The 19,440-nt window shown below is 38.0% G+C and overlaps 1 protein-coding gene across 1 annotated transcript; it reads left to right on the forward strand.

The window, feature by feature from the left end:
• The first annotated feature begins 1,659 nt into the window (after positions 1-1,659).
• On the forward strand, positions 1,660-19,380 carry LOC110115620 (transcription factor MYB1). The gene is made up of 2 exons (XM_020848898.2): positions 1,660-2,069; positions 18,416-19,380. Exons 1-2 carry the CDS (start codon positions 1,715-1,717, stop codon positions 19,171-19,173), a joined length of 1,113 nt encoding a protein of 370 aa, XP_020704557.1. The 5' UTR covers positions 1,660-1,714; the 3' UTR covers positions 19,174-19,380.
• Positions 19,381-19,440: the final 60 nt, after the last annotated feature.

Genomic DNA, 19,440 nt, shown 5'->3' on the forward strand with positions numbered 1-19,440 from the left:
GAAGTTTCCAACTTGATTCTGCATCGAGATTCGTGCCCGATCAAGATAATTTTTTGACGATGTATTATATATATATATATATATATATATATATATATATTAAAAAATCATAACTATATTCACTGAAATTTCATAATATTACAGTCAAAATGCTCATAAGAGTTGTATATATCACATACAAAAAATTACAATGTAAAAGATTGATAAAATGAGAGAAAATACCTTTTTATTAATTTTGGAAGGATTAAAATTATGAAATACAAAAATATATATATATATATTAAAAAATCATAACTATATCCACTGAAATTTCATAATATTACAGTCAAAATGCTCATAAGAGTTGTATATATCACATACAAAAAATTACAATGTAAAAGATTGATAAAATGAGAGAAAATACCTTTTTATTAATTTTGGAAGGATTAAAATTATGAAATACAAAATCACTAAAAATGAAGGTAGAATTTATGTTACTTATCACAATTAAAAGAAATTTTAGAGTAGAATCGACGGATGAAAAATACTCTAAGCAACATTCTCTCCTTTCTTCCCAAACAAGTTGTGCATGAAACCGGGAATGCCTGAGTTGGCGAGGGTTAATGAAATGGATGGAGATATTTTATTATTTTAAAAACTACTAATCTAATCTAGCACCGTGACGCTCAACTACCTAGTCCTACTACGCTCCCTGCCTGAGGCTCAACAATGTTGTGCTCACAAAGTTGCACCTCAAAATTTTTAGATCTTCATTTTAAATTTTCAAAGCTAATATTAAAAAGTGTTCTCTAGAAGTTAGCTCCTGATGAACTCTAACTTTATCAACTTCTACTCAACCAACTTTTTTCATTTTTTTAAAAATAACATTTAATTTGCAGAGTGAGCAACTACTTGCTCAGTAGGTTATCCCAAATTCCATCGAAAAAATCAAAATTCACATTTGTGATTATATAAATAAAATATTTCATAAATTATTTAGATAACATTTATAAAAATAACAAAGAGTAACTTCATCATTTATACAACATTAACATTATGTTTGCTTGTACTTGCATCTTCAACTTTATTAAAAGGGTGTTATATATAATTTGGAAACTTGGACATGTATCAAAATATAAGCTTGAACATAGCTTGGATATCTGTTGAACTTGCTTGTTAACATAAAAAATTTTAACTTTATCTTTAATATCACTTAACTCTGTACATAAGTCTTAATATGCGTTACTTAATGAATTGCTAAGGTAGTATATGAAACATGATATGCACATGTCTGAATACTTAAACCTCCACTTCCACTTATGCCTCTCTTGATCTCACACTCCCATAAGACAAATGGAATAGATATAGTCTAATTTCTCTTAAAAACTCTAGATTCATTTATAACTCTCTTAATCATCTCACACCTATAGATAAAGGAATTAAAATAAAAATAGAACAAAACAAAATAGAACACAATAGAATTACATATCATTTTTTTTTTAAATGTTTCAAGAAAGAGTAAATTTTGAAAAAAAAAAAAAAAAAAAAAAAAAAAAAAAATTGTGCTGTGTAGAGCTGGGAACGTAGTTCAAAATTCGTTTCTCTCTTATTTACTGACTATATAATAGTAGGTCTTGCTGGTCCCAACCTTCAGCTCCGAGTCAAGTTGCGGTTAACTCGGTCGGTACTCTCTCTCTCTCTCTCTCTCTCTCTCTCTCTCTCTCTCTCGCCATCAATGGCTTCCGATGCCGACCTCATGGCTGTGGAGGAAACTCCTCCTCCAACAACGGAGAAACTAGCTTCTTCTTCTCCTCCTCTTCCGCCTCCTCCTTCCCCTTCGGCCTCCATCGAGTGTTCCGGATCGCAAGCAGAAGGATTTGGGATGAAGTCGGCGGCTGCTTCCAGAGAAGATCGGGTGAAGGGACCGTGGTCACCGGAGGAAGACGCCATCCTTAGCCGGCTGGTTGCTAAGTTTGGGCCCAGAAATTGGAGCCTGATTGCAAGAGGGGTTCCAGGGCGTTCGGGAAAATCTTGCCGGCTTCGGTGGTGTAATCAGCTCGATCCTCATGTGAAAAGGAAGCCCTTCACTGGTGATCTTTTTTGTTATTCCTATCATTGTATTTTACTTCTCACGCTTCTTGATGTCGCGCAGCATATCTTGTATTTGTTTATGCTTTTTTCGATATAGCTCTATTTGATATATGTTTTCGAATTAGCTTGGTTTCTGTTTTGAGTTAATGGAGTTTTCGAATTAGCTTGGTTTCTGTTTTGAGTGAATGGATATGATTTAACTGAAGAAGCGCTAACAGTAGAAATTAAACATAAGGAAGAAGATGAAGGAGAGAATGAGCTTTTACTGTAGCACATAACTTAAGAGCAGAAAAGCATATCATCAGTTTGTAGATGAGTCTTGTATATATAGAATATGGCATGTGAAAAGGTAGAGAGGAGATTTTTTGCGGCCGTTGGTGGTAGTCTGGAATGGCAGAGGATGTGGAGTCTGTAGCAAAGCAGGTGGTCCTCACGGTTGAGCCCATCTTTACCGGTTTGGTTCAGGTTTGCTAACGTACAACAAGATCACGGCTTCGAATTCAATGACCAAGGGTACATCGACATTCTCCGATCACCGTTCTTCGACATACATCGATTTTGCCGACGACCAACCCGTTGAAGACTATGTAGAAATGATCTTCTCCCTTGTCACCACTATCCAACAACAACACCCTCTCGTCTAGTGGTAACTAACTTCCGAACCCTGACAATGGTGAACTCTCCTCCAAGTCTTTTCTCTTATAAGTTTTTCCCTTCATTGTGGTATCATAAAGGTTGTGTAATTTGTCTCCGCTTAACCAAACATCAAGAGTGTGAGTGAGTGGATCCCATTTGTGACTAGTCTAAATGTTAAATTAGGTATTTCCTTTGAAAATCTCAATGCTATGCTAAGTTTGATTGGAATTGATTAATCATGATTCTAACTCTTATAGTGTAGTTTGGCCTAAGCTTAAATCACATCTTTCTTATTTTCAAGATTTATTTAAATCGCTAAAAGTAAACTTAATTATTGTTGTTTTAATTTAAAATGCGTTTAGTTTCAACATTGCATAATTTCCCACGCATTTAGTTATACATCATTTTGGTATCAGAGCATGGTTGCATTTAGGTGCCTATTAGGATTTTCTTCTTACGTATCTTAGCATCTAAATCGCTTCCTGCACGCATCAAAATCACTTGCTTGTTATCATATTAATTTTCTTGAAGTTTGCGTAAGTATGAGTTACCTTTAGACATATGAATGGACTCAGAACAAATTCACAGAATTTTAGATCTGTTGGTAGGTCAAATGAACACTATCAATCAACAACTTAGGAAAAACCAAGTTGATTTAGCCGAGCTCCACCGTCAGATGACGAAACGATTTGATACCTTAGATCGAGGTAGGAACCATTCCATATCTTACACATCGTCCAAACCTCATTCCATGTATGGGGATGACACCGTACAGGATGAGGGACACCTCCGTGCCCTTATCGAGCTCCACAGTACGATCACGACTTTCATAACGACCCTTATGCACCTTTGTTGAAAAAAATTAAGGTCGATGTCCCAACCTTTGACGGAACTCTCGATCCCCAGCTCTTTCTGGACTGGATCAAGGGCATGGATAGTTTTTTTAAGCGGTACAACATTTCTGAAGCTAGGAAGGTTAGGTTCGCTGAGATAAAACTCACGGGTAGAGCTAGCCAGTATTTGGCCAACATAGAAAGCCTTAGGGAATCCCATAACGAATACCCCATCACTGATTGGCATTCAATGAAGCTCGAGCTCAAGTAGAAATACTTACCTCCTTCGTACTTCCATAGGCTCCTAGATAGGTCGAATAGGTTAACACGGGGCAACAAACTGGTGAAGGAATACATTACAACTTTTGACGATTATCTGATTCGCTGCAAGGGGGAGACCTCTACTACCCCCGCTAAAATTTTGTCCATGTTTCGTACCAGGTTGCGCGAGGACGTGCGCAACAAACTGTTTTCCTGGAACGTTACTACTCTTAAAAATGTCTACAGCATAGTGTTAGACCTTGAGGAAACCTGCCCCCAACACTCTAGTCAGCACCACGACTCTAGACCTTCCTACTGACCCTCCAGTGGTTCAGCCCCTCACCACTCCACTGCCTGACCGACCCTTGGAAACACTGCCCGACCACCTTCTGGTCCTCCCACACCCCATCCTGACTTTAGAAGTAAGCCTCCCACCCTAGATACTCCTAGGTCCTACCTAGGGACCAAGTGCTTTCGATGCGGCCAGGGATATGGACATATCTACTCTCAATGTTCTAGTCCTTACAAAGTCACTATTATTGAGGAGATCACTGAAGAAGAGCCTGAGCCCGAGGCCGACTAGATTCACGAAGTTGAAGATGATGGCGAATACTTTGAGGATGACGACACTACTGTCATCCACTGTATACGAAAAATAGACAACTCTCTCATCTGTGTGATGAGGTGTGCACTATCACTACCTGTTGCCACTGATGACTGGCGTAGGACCTCAATATTTCACACACACTAAAATTAAGGATAAAAACCGTAAAGTCATAGTGGATAGTGACAGTTGCATCAATGTTGTCTCTTCCAGCATGCTGTTAGACTTAGTTTGTCTGTTGTTCCTCACCCTAACCTCTACAAGATAGCCTGGGCCAACTCCACTGCTTTAGAGGTGAAGGAACGAAGCCTCATACCCATCTTTTTCACTGACTATAAGGAGAACATGTGGTGTGACATTCTGGTGATGGATGTTGGACAACTCATCCTAGGGCATCCCTGGATCTTTGACAATGATGTTCACATTTATGGGCATTCAAACACCTGTATGTTTGAATATATATATGCAAGAAGATTAAGCTTCTACCTACGCAGCCCAGGGTTAGAGATGACCCCAAACCTAATCCAGTTAAGCCTATGAAAGGGCTGAACCTTGTGACAAACAAGGTCCTAGATTCTGAGATTGCCCAAGGCGCACCCCTGTACGCCTTGGTTGGCCAGAGTATGATGAGCCTATTCCTTAGGAGGTCCAACCCACACTGAGGGACTTTGTTGATGTCTTCCCTGATAATCTCCTTCATTAATTACCCCCATTTAGAGACATCCAGCATGCTATAGATCTTATCCCTGGAGCCTCCCTTCTCAACTTGCCCCACTATTGCATGAACCCCACGGAACATGCTGAGCTTAAGAAACAAGTAGATGAGTTACTGCAGCGGGGCTATATCAAGGAAAGTGTCAGCCCTTATGCTATACCAGTCCTTACACCGAAGAAAGATGGTACGTGCAGAATGTGCGTTGATAGCCGTGCTATTAACAAAATCACTATTAAATATCATTTTTCTATCATGAGGTTAGACGATATGCTTGACATAATAATTGGAGCCACTCTTTTCTCCAAGATTGACCTTAAGAGTGGGTACTACCAAATTCGGATACGACCTGATGATGAGTGGAAGACTATCTTGAAGATCAAGGATGGTCTATATGAGTGGATGGTCATGCCTTTCGGGTTGAGTAATGTCCTGAGTACATTCATGAGAGTCATGACATAGGTGTTGCGCCCTTTCATGGGTAAATTTGTTGTTGTCTACTTCGATGACATTCTAATCTATAGTCAATCCGTGAGCCAACACTTAGACCACTTAAGGCAAGTTTGTGAAGTCTTAAGGAAGGAATAAATTTATGCTAATCATAAGAAATGCACCTTCCTTGTTGACCGAGTAGTTTTTCTGGGCTTTATCATGTCTGCCTAAGGCATCTTTGCATATCCCGAGAAGGTGAAGACCATTATAGAATGGCCAATTCCTCAAAACATCTTGGAAGTCCGCAACTTCCACGGTTTGGCCGCCTTTTATAGGAGATTCATTAGAAACTTTAGCACCATGGTGTTTGCTATCACTGATTGCCTTAAGAAAGGTGACTTTCACTGGACCTCGGCTAACACCAAAGCCTTTGAGGAAATTAAGAAAAGAATGGTGGAAGCCCCAGTGATGAGACTTCCTGACTTCTCCAAAGTCTTCGACGTTACATGTGATGCTTCGGGGGTTGGAATTGGAGGAGTCCTGTCATAGGAAGGTCACCCTATTGCCTACTTTAACCAAAAGCTAAACGACATCCAACAACGCTATTCCACGTACGACGAAGAGTTCTATGTTGTGATCCAATCCCTTCGATATTGGTGACACTACTTGCTCCCGCAAGAGTTCGTCATCTTTTCGGATCACGAGGCCCTTCGTTACATCAGCTCCTAGAAGAAGTTGAATGCACGCCATGGACGTTGGGTAGAGTTATATAGGAATACACTTATACCCTTAGGCATAAGGCTGGAGTTGAAAATAAGGCTGTTGATGCTCTCGGTTGTCGTATGATGAAAACCACTGAAATGAGAGCAGAAGTTGTAGGTTTTCAGCGAGTCAAAGAGGATTACTTGGAATATCCTGATTTCGAGGAGACTTACTCCCTTTTGTCCACAGGCAGTACGAACCTTGTGGATGATTTTCTCCTTGAAGACGGATACCTTTCTAAAGCTCAGAAGCTTTGTATCCCTATCACTTTCCTACGAGAATTCCTCGTTCGGGAACTTCATGTCGGAGGCCTCATTGGACACTTCGGTCGCGATAAGACTATTGAAGCCGTAGAGTACCACTTCTTCTGGCCTAGCCTGAAGAAGGATGGGGGTAAAATGGTCAATAAGTGTCACACTTATCAATTGACCAAACAACGTAAGCAAAGCACTGGTCTCTACACTCCTTTACTAGTTCCCAGCTATCCGTGGCAAGATGTCAGCATGGGCTTCGTCCTTGGCTTGCCCAAGATTTTTCGTAGGAATGACGTCATCTATGTCATAGTCGATTGATTCTCCAAAATGACATATTTCTTACCATTTTCTAAGACATTTGATGCATCCCATATTGCCAAACTATACTTTAATGAGGTCGTCATATTACATGGTTTACCCAAGGCTATTTTATCTGACAGGGATGTTAAATTCACAAGCTATTTCTAAAAAATCCTTTGGATGAAAATGTACACCAAACTTCAATTCTCCACAGCCTTTCACCCTTAGACCGACAGTCAAACAGAAGTGGTTAATAAAAGCCTAGGAAATTTATTAAGGTCCTTAGTAGCTGAACACATTAAGGATTGGGATTCCAAACTCCCCACAACTGAATTTGCCTATAATAATATTGTGAATCTCACCATTGGTTTAAGTTCTGCTGAAATTGTATATGGGTACAAACCTAAATAGCCTTTAGATCTCATACCCATGTGTCATAAGTATAGAATTTATGAGTCTGCGTCCTCATTTGCATTGCATTTGCATGAATTGCATAAAAAAAATTGCACGCCGAATTGAACAAAGCAACAATAATTATAAACTTCAAACTGATCTTAAACAAATATTTAAAACATTTGAAGTTGGTGATTCAGTGATGGTGCATATTCGTCCGGAATGGTTTCCGCAAGGAGCCGTTAAGAAATTACTTACTAAAAGTGCAGGGCCATTCAAAAGAATACAGAAAATCAATGGCAATGCTTACATAGTGGATCTGCATGCAGATTTCAATATTAACCCCTTGTTTAACATTGAAGATTTAGTAGCTTATGGGGGTCCTGAGTTTAACCCGCCAAATCCACTACAAATTGAGCCTTGTGTGACCCCTCCCTGTGAGAACCCAAGCCTACCTCCACTCTCAAATATTTCCAAAATACCTACGGCGAAGAAGGTTGAAATGATTCTAAGTGATGATATCATTTCTACAAAAGATGGTGGATGAAGAAGGTATTTGATAAGGTGGAGAGGTAAGCCAGAGTTAGAGGACATCTGGCTAGAGCACGAAGAGCTTTAGCAGATTGACCCAGATGCACTAGAGATTTATGAGAGCACCCGGGACGCTTACTCGACGGAGTCGAGCTCTTTTCCACCCCGGGAGAATGATGAGGACATTCGACCACAGAGAGTTTACTAGAGACGGGGCTGACGATCTACGACCACGATTTTACCTCTTTACTTTTGAGTTATCAGTTACATTAGATTTATTATTATGTTTGTATTGAGTTTATTAATGCATATTTTCCATTTGTACCCTCACTTGAGGGAGTAGTCCTATATAAGACATAGGGGCATGTTTGTCTTTTGTTTCCTTCATTGTATGCTATTTAAAGCCTCCTCATCTTTTGAGGGGATTATGAATGTTATTATAAAAATTTCCTGCATTTTGTCTTGGACAGTTGAGAGCATTTGAGAGTGTTTAAAGTCCTTAGGTGAGGGAAACATATTACCCACCAACCATAGGAAGCGTCCAGGTTCGTGGTTCCTCTCTTTTCTCAAAACCCTAAGGCCTCCTCCTCCATAGCCGCCGGCCAATCCCCCCACAATCCCTCCCCTAGCCGCTGCCCCTAAGTCCTTCTCCCCCTGCCTAACCGCAGGTCAAAACCTAGACCCATCTCCAATTTTCGAGTCGTCGGCCACCTCCCTTCCATTGCCTCCAAAATTCAAATTGATTATTCAAAGATTTCCTTATTCGATGCATCTTAAGTTAGGAAACTTTTCAAATTCATATTTAAAATTAATTTGAATTTGAAACGCTTTCTTAAATAAGAGGAATTATATTATGAAGTTTTCCTTAATTCCCTCCATCTGAATTTAATTAAAGCTTTACTCCAATTCTCCTTTTCCTTAAATAGGATTCTATATTTGGCAAGAATCTTAAATCCTTAATCAAATCCCTCTCCCATGCATGCCATCGGCCCCTTCCCTCACTCCTCTCTTCCCCTTTTGATTCTTTCGCATCTATTGCTCCCCACTTATTCCTTCTCCAAGTAGAAGATAATTTCCCTGTCCCTAGCCGACCATAACAACCACCTCGGCGCCCAGGGCCAATGACAGTTGCTGTCCTGATTTCTGTAATAGGAGAAGTGCTGTTCAGAATTTCTGTTTGAAGATTTCTCCCTGCTGTCCAGGGATTTCAGCAGGACTACCTTGCTGTCCTGCTTTGCGGGAAACCCACTCTTTGTTGTCCAAGCTCTTCTTGCATCCCATAGTTGCTGTCCACTCATGTATGGCTGATCTTGAACAAGATCACAGCTTCATATTCAACGACCAAGGGTCCATCGACATTCTCCAGTTATCGTTCTTCGACATTGATTTTGCCGACGACCAATCCGTTGAAGACTACGTAGAAATGATCCTCTTCTCCCTTATCACCACCATTGAACAACAACACCCTCCGGTCCATTGGCGACTAACTTCCGAACCCTGATAACGGTGAACTCTCCTCCAAGTCTTTTCTCTTCTAAGTTTTCCCTTCATTGTGGCATCATAAAGATTGTGCAATTTGTCTCCGTTTAACCAAACATCAAGATTGTGAGTGAGTGGATCCCATTTGTGACTAATCTAAATATTAAATTAGGGATTTCCTTTGACAATCCCCCTATGCTATGCTAAGCTTGATTGCAATTGATTATTCATGATTCTAACTCTTATGGTGTAATTTGGCCTAAGCTTAAATCACCTCTTTCTTGTTTTCAAGATTTGTTTAAATCTCTAAAAGTAAACTTAATTATTGTTGTTTTGATTTATAAGACGTTTAATTTCAACATTGCATAATTTCCTATGCATTTAGTTCTACATCATTAAGAAATCAAGAGCAAAAATGAAATTAATTTCAATTTGATTGTAGAGATAATTTCATTTTCATCTGTAGTTAAATCAACTTATTCAATTGATTTATCATTATTAGCAGGCACGAGTTATTTACTATCACATTCAAGGTTCACTATCATTTTACTCATTAGATTTGTTGACGACGACAACTATGATTTTTTTCATCTATACATTTAGGAGGATTCAATGCTCTTTAAAAATCTGGTTGATATTCAAGTGTTTCTATTGGAAGTTTGTGCTCTTATTTCAATTTGGATACAATCATGTCTTCAATTCTAATGGATGTTTAGCTTCAGAAGTAATCTCAATCCTACTTCAAAATTAAATTATAATTCTTGCTCAAGAAGTATACGCTCAGATTTATGAACAAATTATAACTGTAGAGGTTGAAAGCACAATTTCATAAACAGCAGAGCATAAATAGAAGTGATTCCATTATCCTTTTCAATCCAAGAAAAGCAGTACGTAGGATTGCAAGCATTCATTTAACAGATCTCTGCAGCTTGCCATTTAACACATCTCTGCAGATTTAAAATCAACACAACTAAATATATACTCAATTGCAATTATAAATTCATTGCATTGAAAACGTTTTTGAAAGAATTTGCTGAGAGGTTTGATGGAGAATTATAGTGTAAAGACGATCTACATATGACATTTATTGTTTTAGAGAAAGCATATAATAAAATTTCAAGAGAAGTGTTGTGGAGAGTTGTAGAAAATAAAAGAGTTAATAATGCTTATATTCAAGTCATTAAGGATATGTATATAGGAGCTGCTAATTGTGTTCAAACACAAGGTGCTTTGACCAAGTTTTTTTCTATTTCAGTTGGATTATATCAAAAATCATCTTTAAGCCCATATTTTTTTGCTTTAGTCATGGGTATTCTTACTAGAAATTTACAAGAGAATGGACCTTGGTGTATGCTTTTTGCTGATGACATTCTCCTTGTTGATAAGATTAGAGAGAGAGAGAGAGTTGAAGAAAAATTTGAATGATGGAGGTCAACCTTGAGTCTAGAAGTTTTCATTTGAGCAGAGCTAAAATTGAATACATTGAGTATAATTCTAAAAAAATAGTAGTGCGATTGTATAATTTTAGTGGTGTGATTGTGGCATTGGGTGATCAAGTCATTAAAAAGAGTGCACGTTTTAGATATCTCGGGTCTATTGTTTAGAGCAATGATGAAATAGATTGTGGTATTTTTTGGATCCGAATTTTTATGTAGAAGATGCTTTACTTTACTAGCAGATCTACCTAGAGAATGAAGGAAATTGTGAATAAGAGTGTAGTAGAAGATAGTAGAGGACTAGATGTGTCAGATGAGTAGAAAATTCCTTATTGATCCAAGAGGCCTTTTTAATAATACCTTGTGTGTCATGAACAATGCCCATTATCCCATATTTATAGAATTTAGGGGGCTACAGAAAGGGATACATGAAAAAAATAAAAATTTAATACTACACAAATTGCATATCCAATGCTGCACCACACCATACACATTTGTTGTCATCTCACTGTTGGGAGAACTGAGATGGAAGACTCATCTCTAGGTGAATGTAGAAATGTTGAGTGGCATAGAGGGCAAGCTATGATGTGTTGTGGGTTGGCGTTGAGTTGGACAAAGTCTGTAGTGTCAAATTGGTTAGGCCTTGATGTCTTGCTCTAAGTCAAGGATTGACGTATTGATGTAGGCAAAAAAATTTTAGTTTTTTTTTCATATATGGGTATTTATTTGTGGGCTATTTTTTCTCCTATTGGGCTTGGCCTGTTTATCCTTGGCTGCTTGGTGTTTGGAGTTCTCAGTTGATGTTTTTTTGGCAGGCCGTACCTCTCCTTGGTGGTTGTTCGGCTGTTGGTTAATCGGTTCCTGGATTGGCCGTGCTTTTCCTTGGTGTCTGTTGGGTTTCCTGGCTGTTTGGTTCTTGGGCTGGATGTTGGGATGCTGGGTCCCTGGGCTGCTCGGTTCCTGGGCTAGCCATGCCTTGTTCTTTGGGTTTTCTCCTTGTTTTGATTGGGTGATTGGGTGGCACTTGTGGGAGGCTGTTTGGTTTCCATTTTTGCCTATTTAAGGGGATGTTTGTTGTTTTTAAAGAGAGTTTTTGATGATTTTTGGAATGTAAACATGCGGGTTTCACTAGCTTGCGAGCTATCTTCCTCTACCCTACTTCTATTTTGTCTTGGACCTTCTACATACTTCTTCTCTCCACGGTTATCCCTTCCATTTATATTTTTCTTCTCTATAATATATATAAGTTGTAAGGTATCTTTCAGTCGAATTTGTAGGGTGTCATTGCATCATGTTTCATTTAAATTGTTTGTTGTTGTTGTTGTCCATTTTAATTAAAGTTGTAAGGTGTGTCTTTATTTATAATAGTATGTTTACGGAAAGTAAGTCTTGAGTTTGCAACTTTAGCATTCTACCTTTTTTTTGTAATTTTTTGGGTGCATCAATTTGGTATAAGAACTCTTGATTGTCGTTCAAATCTTTCTTTCTTCTAAAAAATGGAAAATCATGATCAGCCAAGTGATCTTGAAGTCCAAATTCCAACAAGTGAATGGGTCTCGTCCCAAGCAAAATGTACCAATCCACTCTAGAATGAGCTTTACAAAATAAATAAAAAAGTGCTTTTGTGTAGGAAAATATGAGAGTAAGAAGCGTTTACTTTTAGCCGAGTTTAATCGAGAAAAGGTGATGATCGAAAAGAAGTACGCTGCTTTGATTCGGGAATTAGATATAGCTCAATATGTGCATGAAGGAGGTTCTAAAGCTATCTCATCAGGAGATGAGATTTCTCTACCAAGGGAGAATTGATGCAGGCAAAAAAATTTCAATTTTTTTCCATATATGGGAATTTATTTGTGGGATGTTTTTTCTCCTATTGGGCTTGGCCCATTTATCCTTGGTTTCTTGGTGTTTGGAGTTCTCGGCTGATGTTTTTTTGGCTGGCTGTGCCTCTCGGTGGTTGCTCGGCTGTTGGTTGCTCGGTTCTTGGGATGTTCGTGCTTTTCCTTGGTGTCTGTTGGGTTTCCTGGCTATTTGGTTCTTGGGTTGGCTGTTGGGATGCTGGGTTCCTGGGCTGCTCGGTTCCTGGGTTGGTCGTGCCTTGTTCTATGGGTTTTCTCCCTGTTTTGATTGGGTGGCACTTGTGGGAGGCTGTTTGGTTTCCATTTTTCCCTATTTAAGGGGCTGTTTGCTGCTTTTTAAGAGAGTTTTTGATGATTCTTGGAATGTAAACGTGCGGGTTTCACGAGCTTGTGAGCTATCTTCATCTACCCTACTTCTATTTTGTCTTGGACCTTCTACCTACTTCTTCTCTCCACGGTTATCCCTTCCATTTGTATCTTTCTTCTCTAAAATATATATAAGTTGTAAGGTGTCTTTCAGTCGAATTTGTAGGGTGTCATTGGATCATGTTTCATTTAAATTGTTTGTTGTTGTCGTCCATTTTACTTGAAGTTGTAAGGTGTGTCTTTATTTATAATAGTATGTTTACGGAAAAGAAGTCTTGAGTTCGAAATCTTAGCATTCTACTTTTTTTTGTAAGTCTTGGGTGCATCACGTATGGGAATGGGTAGGCATGTGTTGAGGGAATTGGGGTCTGATTTGTGATGAGTGTAGGTGGTACGAGTAGTTTGATGTGTACCAGCAAAAATTATGAATTAAAGTGTGCAAAGCTTAATGATTTATGTTTTTACTATTTACTATCTTAGTCACTTGTCTATGTCCAATGTGATGAGTAGATATGCTCAATGACCATTGCTACTGTAATCATAGATGAGGTGTGTTCTATATTTTAGATAGGCCTAACCTATGAGCGAGTGGTGTGTATGCTTATAACGCTACTTGCCTTTATAATCACTAACCTAGTTAGCGAGAATGTCATAGAACTGATAGTGTAAAGCAATGAAACTGATGTGTTCATGCTAGGCGTCAGCAAAGGCTAGAGGCTGACAAGGTATATGTCTAAGCCACCTATCTATATCCCGTACGATGAGTAGATATGCTGAATGACCGCTCCTATTGGAATCATACTTGTTGTGGTCTATATTTTAGTAGGGCCTAACCTTTTAGCGAGTGGTTTATACGCTTATAAGTGGCTCTAATCATTAATTCAGGTAGTGAGAATGTGTCACATAACCACTAGTGTGAAGTAATGAACCTGATGTGTACCAGTAAAAATTATGAATAAAAGAGTGCAAACCTTGAGGGCTTGGTTGGATATAGCTAGGATTTAATTTAAGTTGGATTTTGTAAATCCTCTAAATCCGAATTGACTAAATCCTGAGGGTGTTAAATATTAAAAACTGTTTGGCAAAAAGTATGTTAAATTCCTATAAATATTGTGGGACTAATTAACAATATTATTCAAGATTAAAGGCGATTAACTCATTACTCATGTAACATTTGTATTTTGAATAGGAGTTATTTTTTAATTTTAATTTAATTAATATCAATAAATTATAATTATGAATAATATAAATAAATGCTAATTTAATTATGCAATAACTTAGCTAATTATTTAGTTACTAATTATCTAATTATTTATTTGATCTGTTTTGTCTGGATAAAGGTCTCCTCCTTATGTATTATTTTAATAAATGTTTCAATACTAATTATAATAGCAATTAATTAATTAATTATTATTTGAAATAATTAATCATTTAATTATTACTTACATTAATAATTATTTCATTAATTTTTAAGTTTTATTTTAATAAATTTTAATTAGTAATTATACTTATAATTATATAATGAAGCAATTCAATATTCTATTACTAACTAATTATTAAATTAATATTTACATTAATTAATTATTTATATTTTAAATTATCAAATTATCATCTCTGCCATTGTCTGTCTAGGGTCGTTGTTGTTGTTCTACTTCCACGAAACTTCTCAACGGCTTTGTCGACGACGTTGTTACTATCAGTTCGGAGGTTGCGATGAGAGCTTGTCGCAAAGGTTATGATATTTCTCCACCTTTGCACGCTTCTTCAATAGAATTTATGAAATCCGCCAAAAAAAAAAATAAAAAATATAGGATTTAGGAAAAAATGGTGAAAGCGCCGTGAAGTAAAGATTAGACTTACCATAAGATTTGACTTACTATTTTTTGCTGTTTGGCAGGATTTAGCTCAAATTTTTCCTAAATCCTACTTTCAAACAGGCCCTAATGATTTATATTTCTACTATTTACTATTTTAGTCACTTGTTTATGTCCAGTCTGACGAGTAGATATGCTCAATAAACGCTCCTACTGGGATCATAGACTAGGTTTGTTCTATATTTTAGATGGCCCTAACCTATAAGCAAGTGGTTTGTACGCTTATAATGCTACTCATCTCTATAATCACTGAACCAAGTAAGAATGTGTCACAGAACCTCTAGTGTAAAGTAATGAACCTGATGTGTACCAATAAAATTCATGAATAAAAAAGAGCAAACTTTAATGGTTTATGTTTCTGCTATTTACCATCCTATGGTTCCCTGCAAACAAATATCAGCAATATATAATAATAAATCATCACATTCCATATGTGAGCCACTGGTGCATAATAATGAAATCATGTGGCATATACAGGTAATTTCTAGTTTTAACTTGTGAAGCATATTTAAATGCAAACTTGATGTAATACGATGCAAGAATTGTTTGTAGGAAATTAATAACTTGTGAACTTTGCGTAGCTAGTTAAAAACAAATGCGTTCCAATATAGATCGTAAGAAAATCTTTACGGAAGAACTAAGTAATGTCAATTGATTACAATTAAAAGCAACATGAGACTAACAAAATCCTTTCAACAAATAAATAATAAAGCAAATGGCTCTTAACAAAATCCACGGTTTAAGATCTAGATCATTCACCTCGGAATCCCTCACATGCACCCTTGATGTCGCTCGGCTTATCGGAAGAGGGTTGCACACAAACTTAAGGATGCCACTAATAAACAAGTGATGCCAAGGGGACTAGTTGTCGGGGAAGGAGCCGGAGTTGGAGGTACGAGTGGTCGTCCGATGAGAACCCACGGTGTTCGGGTTTGTTGGAGTTTGATCGTCTCGGCGAGGCAGTAGAGAATTCGTTTGATGTATCTTTCCACCGTTTCATCGTATTCTCAATCGGGTTCGTAGAAAGGAGAGAGAACAATGTCGATCTCTTCTTAGGCGTTGTAAGCAAACCCGTGATTAACCTCCGAATCGGCCATGCATGATCATGGGAGGATCTCGACGTCGTGGTGGTGTGAGGTGAAGGAACCGTCACCTAGGAGAAGTGCGGCCAAGAAGAAGAAGAGGGGGGGGGGAGATGGGGGCTCGGGTTGGGGAAGGTGGAGAAGGGGCGGCTAGGGTTAGATGGGGATTAGGGAGGAAGAATAGAAATCTAAAATTAAATTTCAGATTTAGTGAAATTGGAGGGAACTAATTTGAGATTTGAATTCAAATTAATTAGAGAGGGGGCATTAATGGGAATTAATGGGGCAAAGCCCATATTGGGGCCGACAGTATGAAGAGAGAGGGGAGAGGGAATTGTGGGGAGTTATGCTCTTTCCAAACAAGTTTGGTCAGTTAAGAGGGAAAATAATGAGTCCTCTCTAAATTAAATTTAGATTGGATTCAAATTTGAAAAGTTAACTTATTTGGAGTTTTGCAAATATGGAGACTTTTGAATTTCAAATATGAATTTCAAAATTTCCTAACTCCTATATTTATTGCAAGAGTCAAATTAGGGAGTCATTATGATGATTAATCATCATAGTGATTTTAGGGAAGATGAGGTCGTCGGTCAATAGGGAAGGGGGCGGCTAGGTGGCGGGTTGGGGCTAGGTTGGCGGGTGGGATTTAGGTGGTGGAGCTAGAGGATGAATTGGTGGAGGAGGTTAAGCCACCGGTGAAGGAGAGGTGGGAAGGGCCGGCGATTGACTTGGGGGAAGGGAGATGAAAGAACACACAATAAAATAGTAGTAAACTAACCACGAGCCGTGGACTCTTTCAACGACTGCTGGGTCTTGCACTTGCTCATCTTGAGCTCACTCTCCCTTCTCTCTAGCTCTCATGCAAGAAGAAGAAGAAGCAACGAAAATTTTATTAATCATTCATCATCCAATACAATGCATGAGGCCTCATTTAAATATGCCAAGATAAGACAAAGCTAGAAAGATACAAATGCCCTCAGGGCTACACAAGCGACTCAATACCCACTGGGGCAAATTAGGAAAATAAAATGCGAGAATAAATAAAATACAAAATAAATCAGAAATAAATGCTCTGGATCTTAGCCATCGATCTGCGTCTCTGATGATGGTACACGTGGCAAAATCTGATGTCCTCATCATTCTCCCCAGGTGGGAGAAAGCTCGACCCCGTCGAGTAAGCATCTCTAGAAGTCTCGTACCACTCCAGTAGGTCAGGGTCCAATCTCTGCAGTTCATCCCATGCGATCCATACGTTCTTCGTCTCCGTCTTTCCTGCCCATTGAACTAGATACCTTTGGCGACCACCGTCTTTAGTAGAAATGATTTCATCGCTAAGTATTGCCTCAATCCCTCTGCAGTAGGTAAAGTGGGAATGTTTGGAAGTGGAGGTAAGCTGGCTTTTGTTTATGCATGGAGGACCAAGAATCTACCCAAGGTTCAGCCCGACGAGTGATTGAGTAAAACATGGGTGATGTGTGTGTGACTATGAAATGGTCCTAATCGAGGAACCCAATTATTTATACAAGAATCTTCGATGTTTTATCAAACAGTCTCAAATTATCCCCCTTAAATTTTTTTTTTGAATTTTGGATACTCAGTGACTTTATGAAGTTTCAATAGAGCGATTTTGGACTCATCAGATATATTTCGTGGAGGGGCTTATTTTGACTATAAGTATGTAAATTTTGGAGTATATTTGACCCCCAAATGGCATATAAAAGTATGCAAATTTTGGAGTATATTCTTCTTTAATGTGCTTGATCTAAACTTATTTGGACTTGGATCCAAACAATTTTGGTACCGTTGAGTTTGTTTTGATGAACGCATTATTCGAACTACAAATTTGTTAAAGAAAAGGAGTTCAATTGATCTCAGAATCAACATCGAAAGATCTTAACCCAAACATGTAGGTGCTTTTAAGATGTAAAAAAATGCATCAAAATTCATGTCTAATTTGGTCAACTTTTTGGCCATTTAATTTCTACCACCCTTATTTTTAACTGATAATTAATGTTTATGGGTTTCAAATTGTTCAAAGTCTAAAAAAATTTGTTAATAAAAAAGTTACAACTCAGAGGAAATTTTGAGATACAACCACTTACTAGATATCAACGTGGACCTCCTTGGGACTTTGAACTAAGATTTCTTATTAGTTGTAGACTTGTATATGTAAAAGCTCTGTGCACCATCATCACAATTTTTATGGTAAAATTTTTAAATATATGGCTAAAAATTCTCTGACAACTTTTAGTCTACAACGTAGAAAAATGATTTTGAAAGATCGAAAGATATTGAAAAAATTGTGTTTCGTGTATATTGCTCTTAATTTATCTGTTTGTGTTAGGTTTTTTGTAATAATAAGATAATAGGGTTTTGGGTGGGTAAATTCAGGAATATTATTGCACGCACAATATAAATTGTTAATATTTTTCTGCCCTTCAAAAAATTTTTATGCTTTTGTTTTCTGTGTAGTGTTTGTACCATTTGCTTATGTTTGTTTTTTGTCCCCTTTAAATTCTTGTATTCTGCAGAAGAAGAGGACCGCATTATAATTGCTGCTCACTCTGTTCATGGTAATAAGTGGGCAGTGATTGCAAGGCTTTTAGAAGGGAGAACTGACAATGCAATAAAGAACCATTGGAATTCTACACTGAGACGCAAATGCATTGAAATAGAAAGCTCTAAAAGAGCACCTTGTGACGGTCAGGAAGATAATAGTGCTGATAATTTAGAGAAAACTAAAGGATCTTCAGAGGAAACTCAATCATTTGGGGATGTTAAGGCCTTCACGATGACAGAAGGAAGAGACATTAGTTCCAGAGAAAGCTTATCCCATCATTCTGAAGACAGAGTAAACGCAGTTGGACCTGAATTTAAACAGCCAGCTACCATTTTTCGGCCAGTTGCTAGATTAAGTGCCTTCAGCCCGTATAATCCTGGTTTTTTAGCATCCAGGTCTTCTCCAAATGCGTCTGTCTTCCGAACTTGCATTGGCGATTGCAAATTGCTTGAAAACATCCTCTGGGAACCCCCCCACGTACCAGCCAGATGTGGGCATGGCTGTTGTGGGTCTAAAACAACCAGAGATGAGAATAGTAGTAGCTGTTCATTATTGGGACCTGAGTTTGTTGAGTTTGTGGAGTCTCCACCCATCCTGAATCATGAAATAGCTTCCATGGCCACAGAGTTGAGCAATGTCGCTTGGCTTAACAGTGGGTTGCAAACAGGTATATACAACACCTGTCGGATTAATCCATCAACCAGTTCATGCACTGCAAGTACATGTTAAAGTAACAATTGTCTTGTTGTATGAAGTAGCTGTCTTTAATGTGCTTGGCAATTTATGTAAGTGAAGTTATCTCATCCCTAGTCGGACATTAGATTTTTTTTCTTCTTCAATTTGAATGTCTGATAAGCAACCAGTTCAAGAAATTTCTTCTTTTTGTAGCAGAGACACTGTTGGTTCACCTGTGAGCAACCTGATTATCGTTTAGGTATCAATTTTTTTATTTAATTAAACGTTATTTCTTTAAGGCTTTGTTTGGGACGACTTTTT

The sequence above is a fragment of the Dendrobium catenatum genome, unplaced genomic scaffold (genome assembly GCF_001605985.2).
Source record: "Dendrobium catenatum unplaced genomic scaffold, ASM160598v2 fragScaff_scaffold_264, whole genome shotgun sequence".
In the NCBI taxonomy this organism is placed as follows: Eukaryota; Viridiplantae; Streptophyta; class Magnoliopsida; order Asparagales; family Orchidaceae; genus Dendrobium; species Dendrobium catenatum.

Coding starts and splice junctions, on each gene's coding strand:
- LOC110115620 (XM_020848898.2), top strand. CDS start 1,715: ATGGCTTCCGATGCCGACCTCATGGCTGTGGAGGAAACTCCTCCTCCA. Junction 2,070..18,415: donor GAAAAGGAAGCCCTTCACTG/GTGATCTTTTTT, acceptor TGTATTCTGCAG/AAGAAGAGGACCGCATTATA.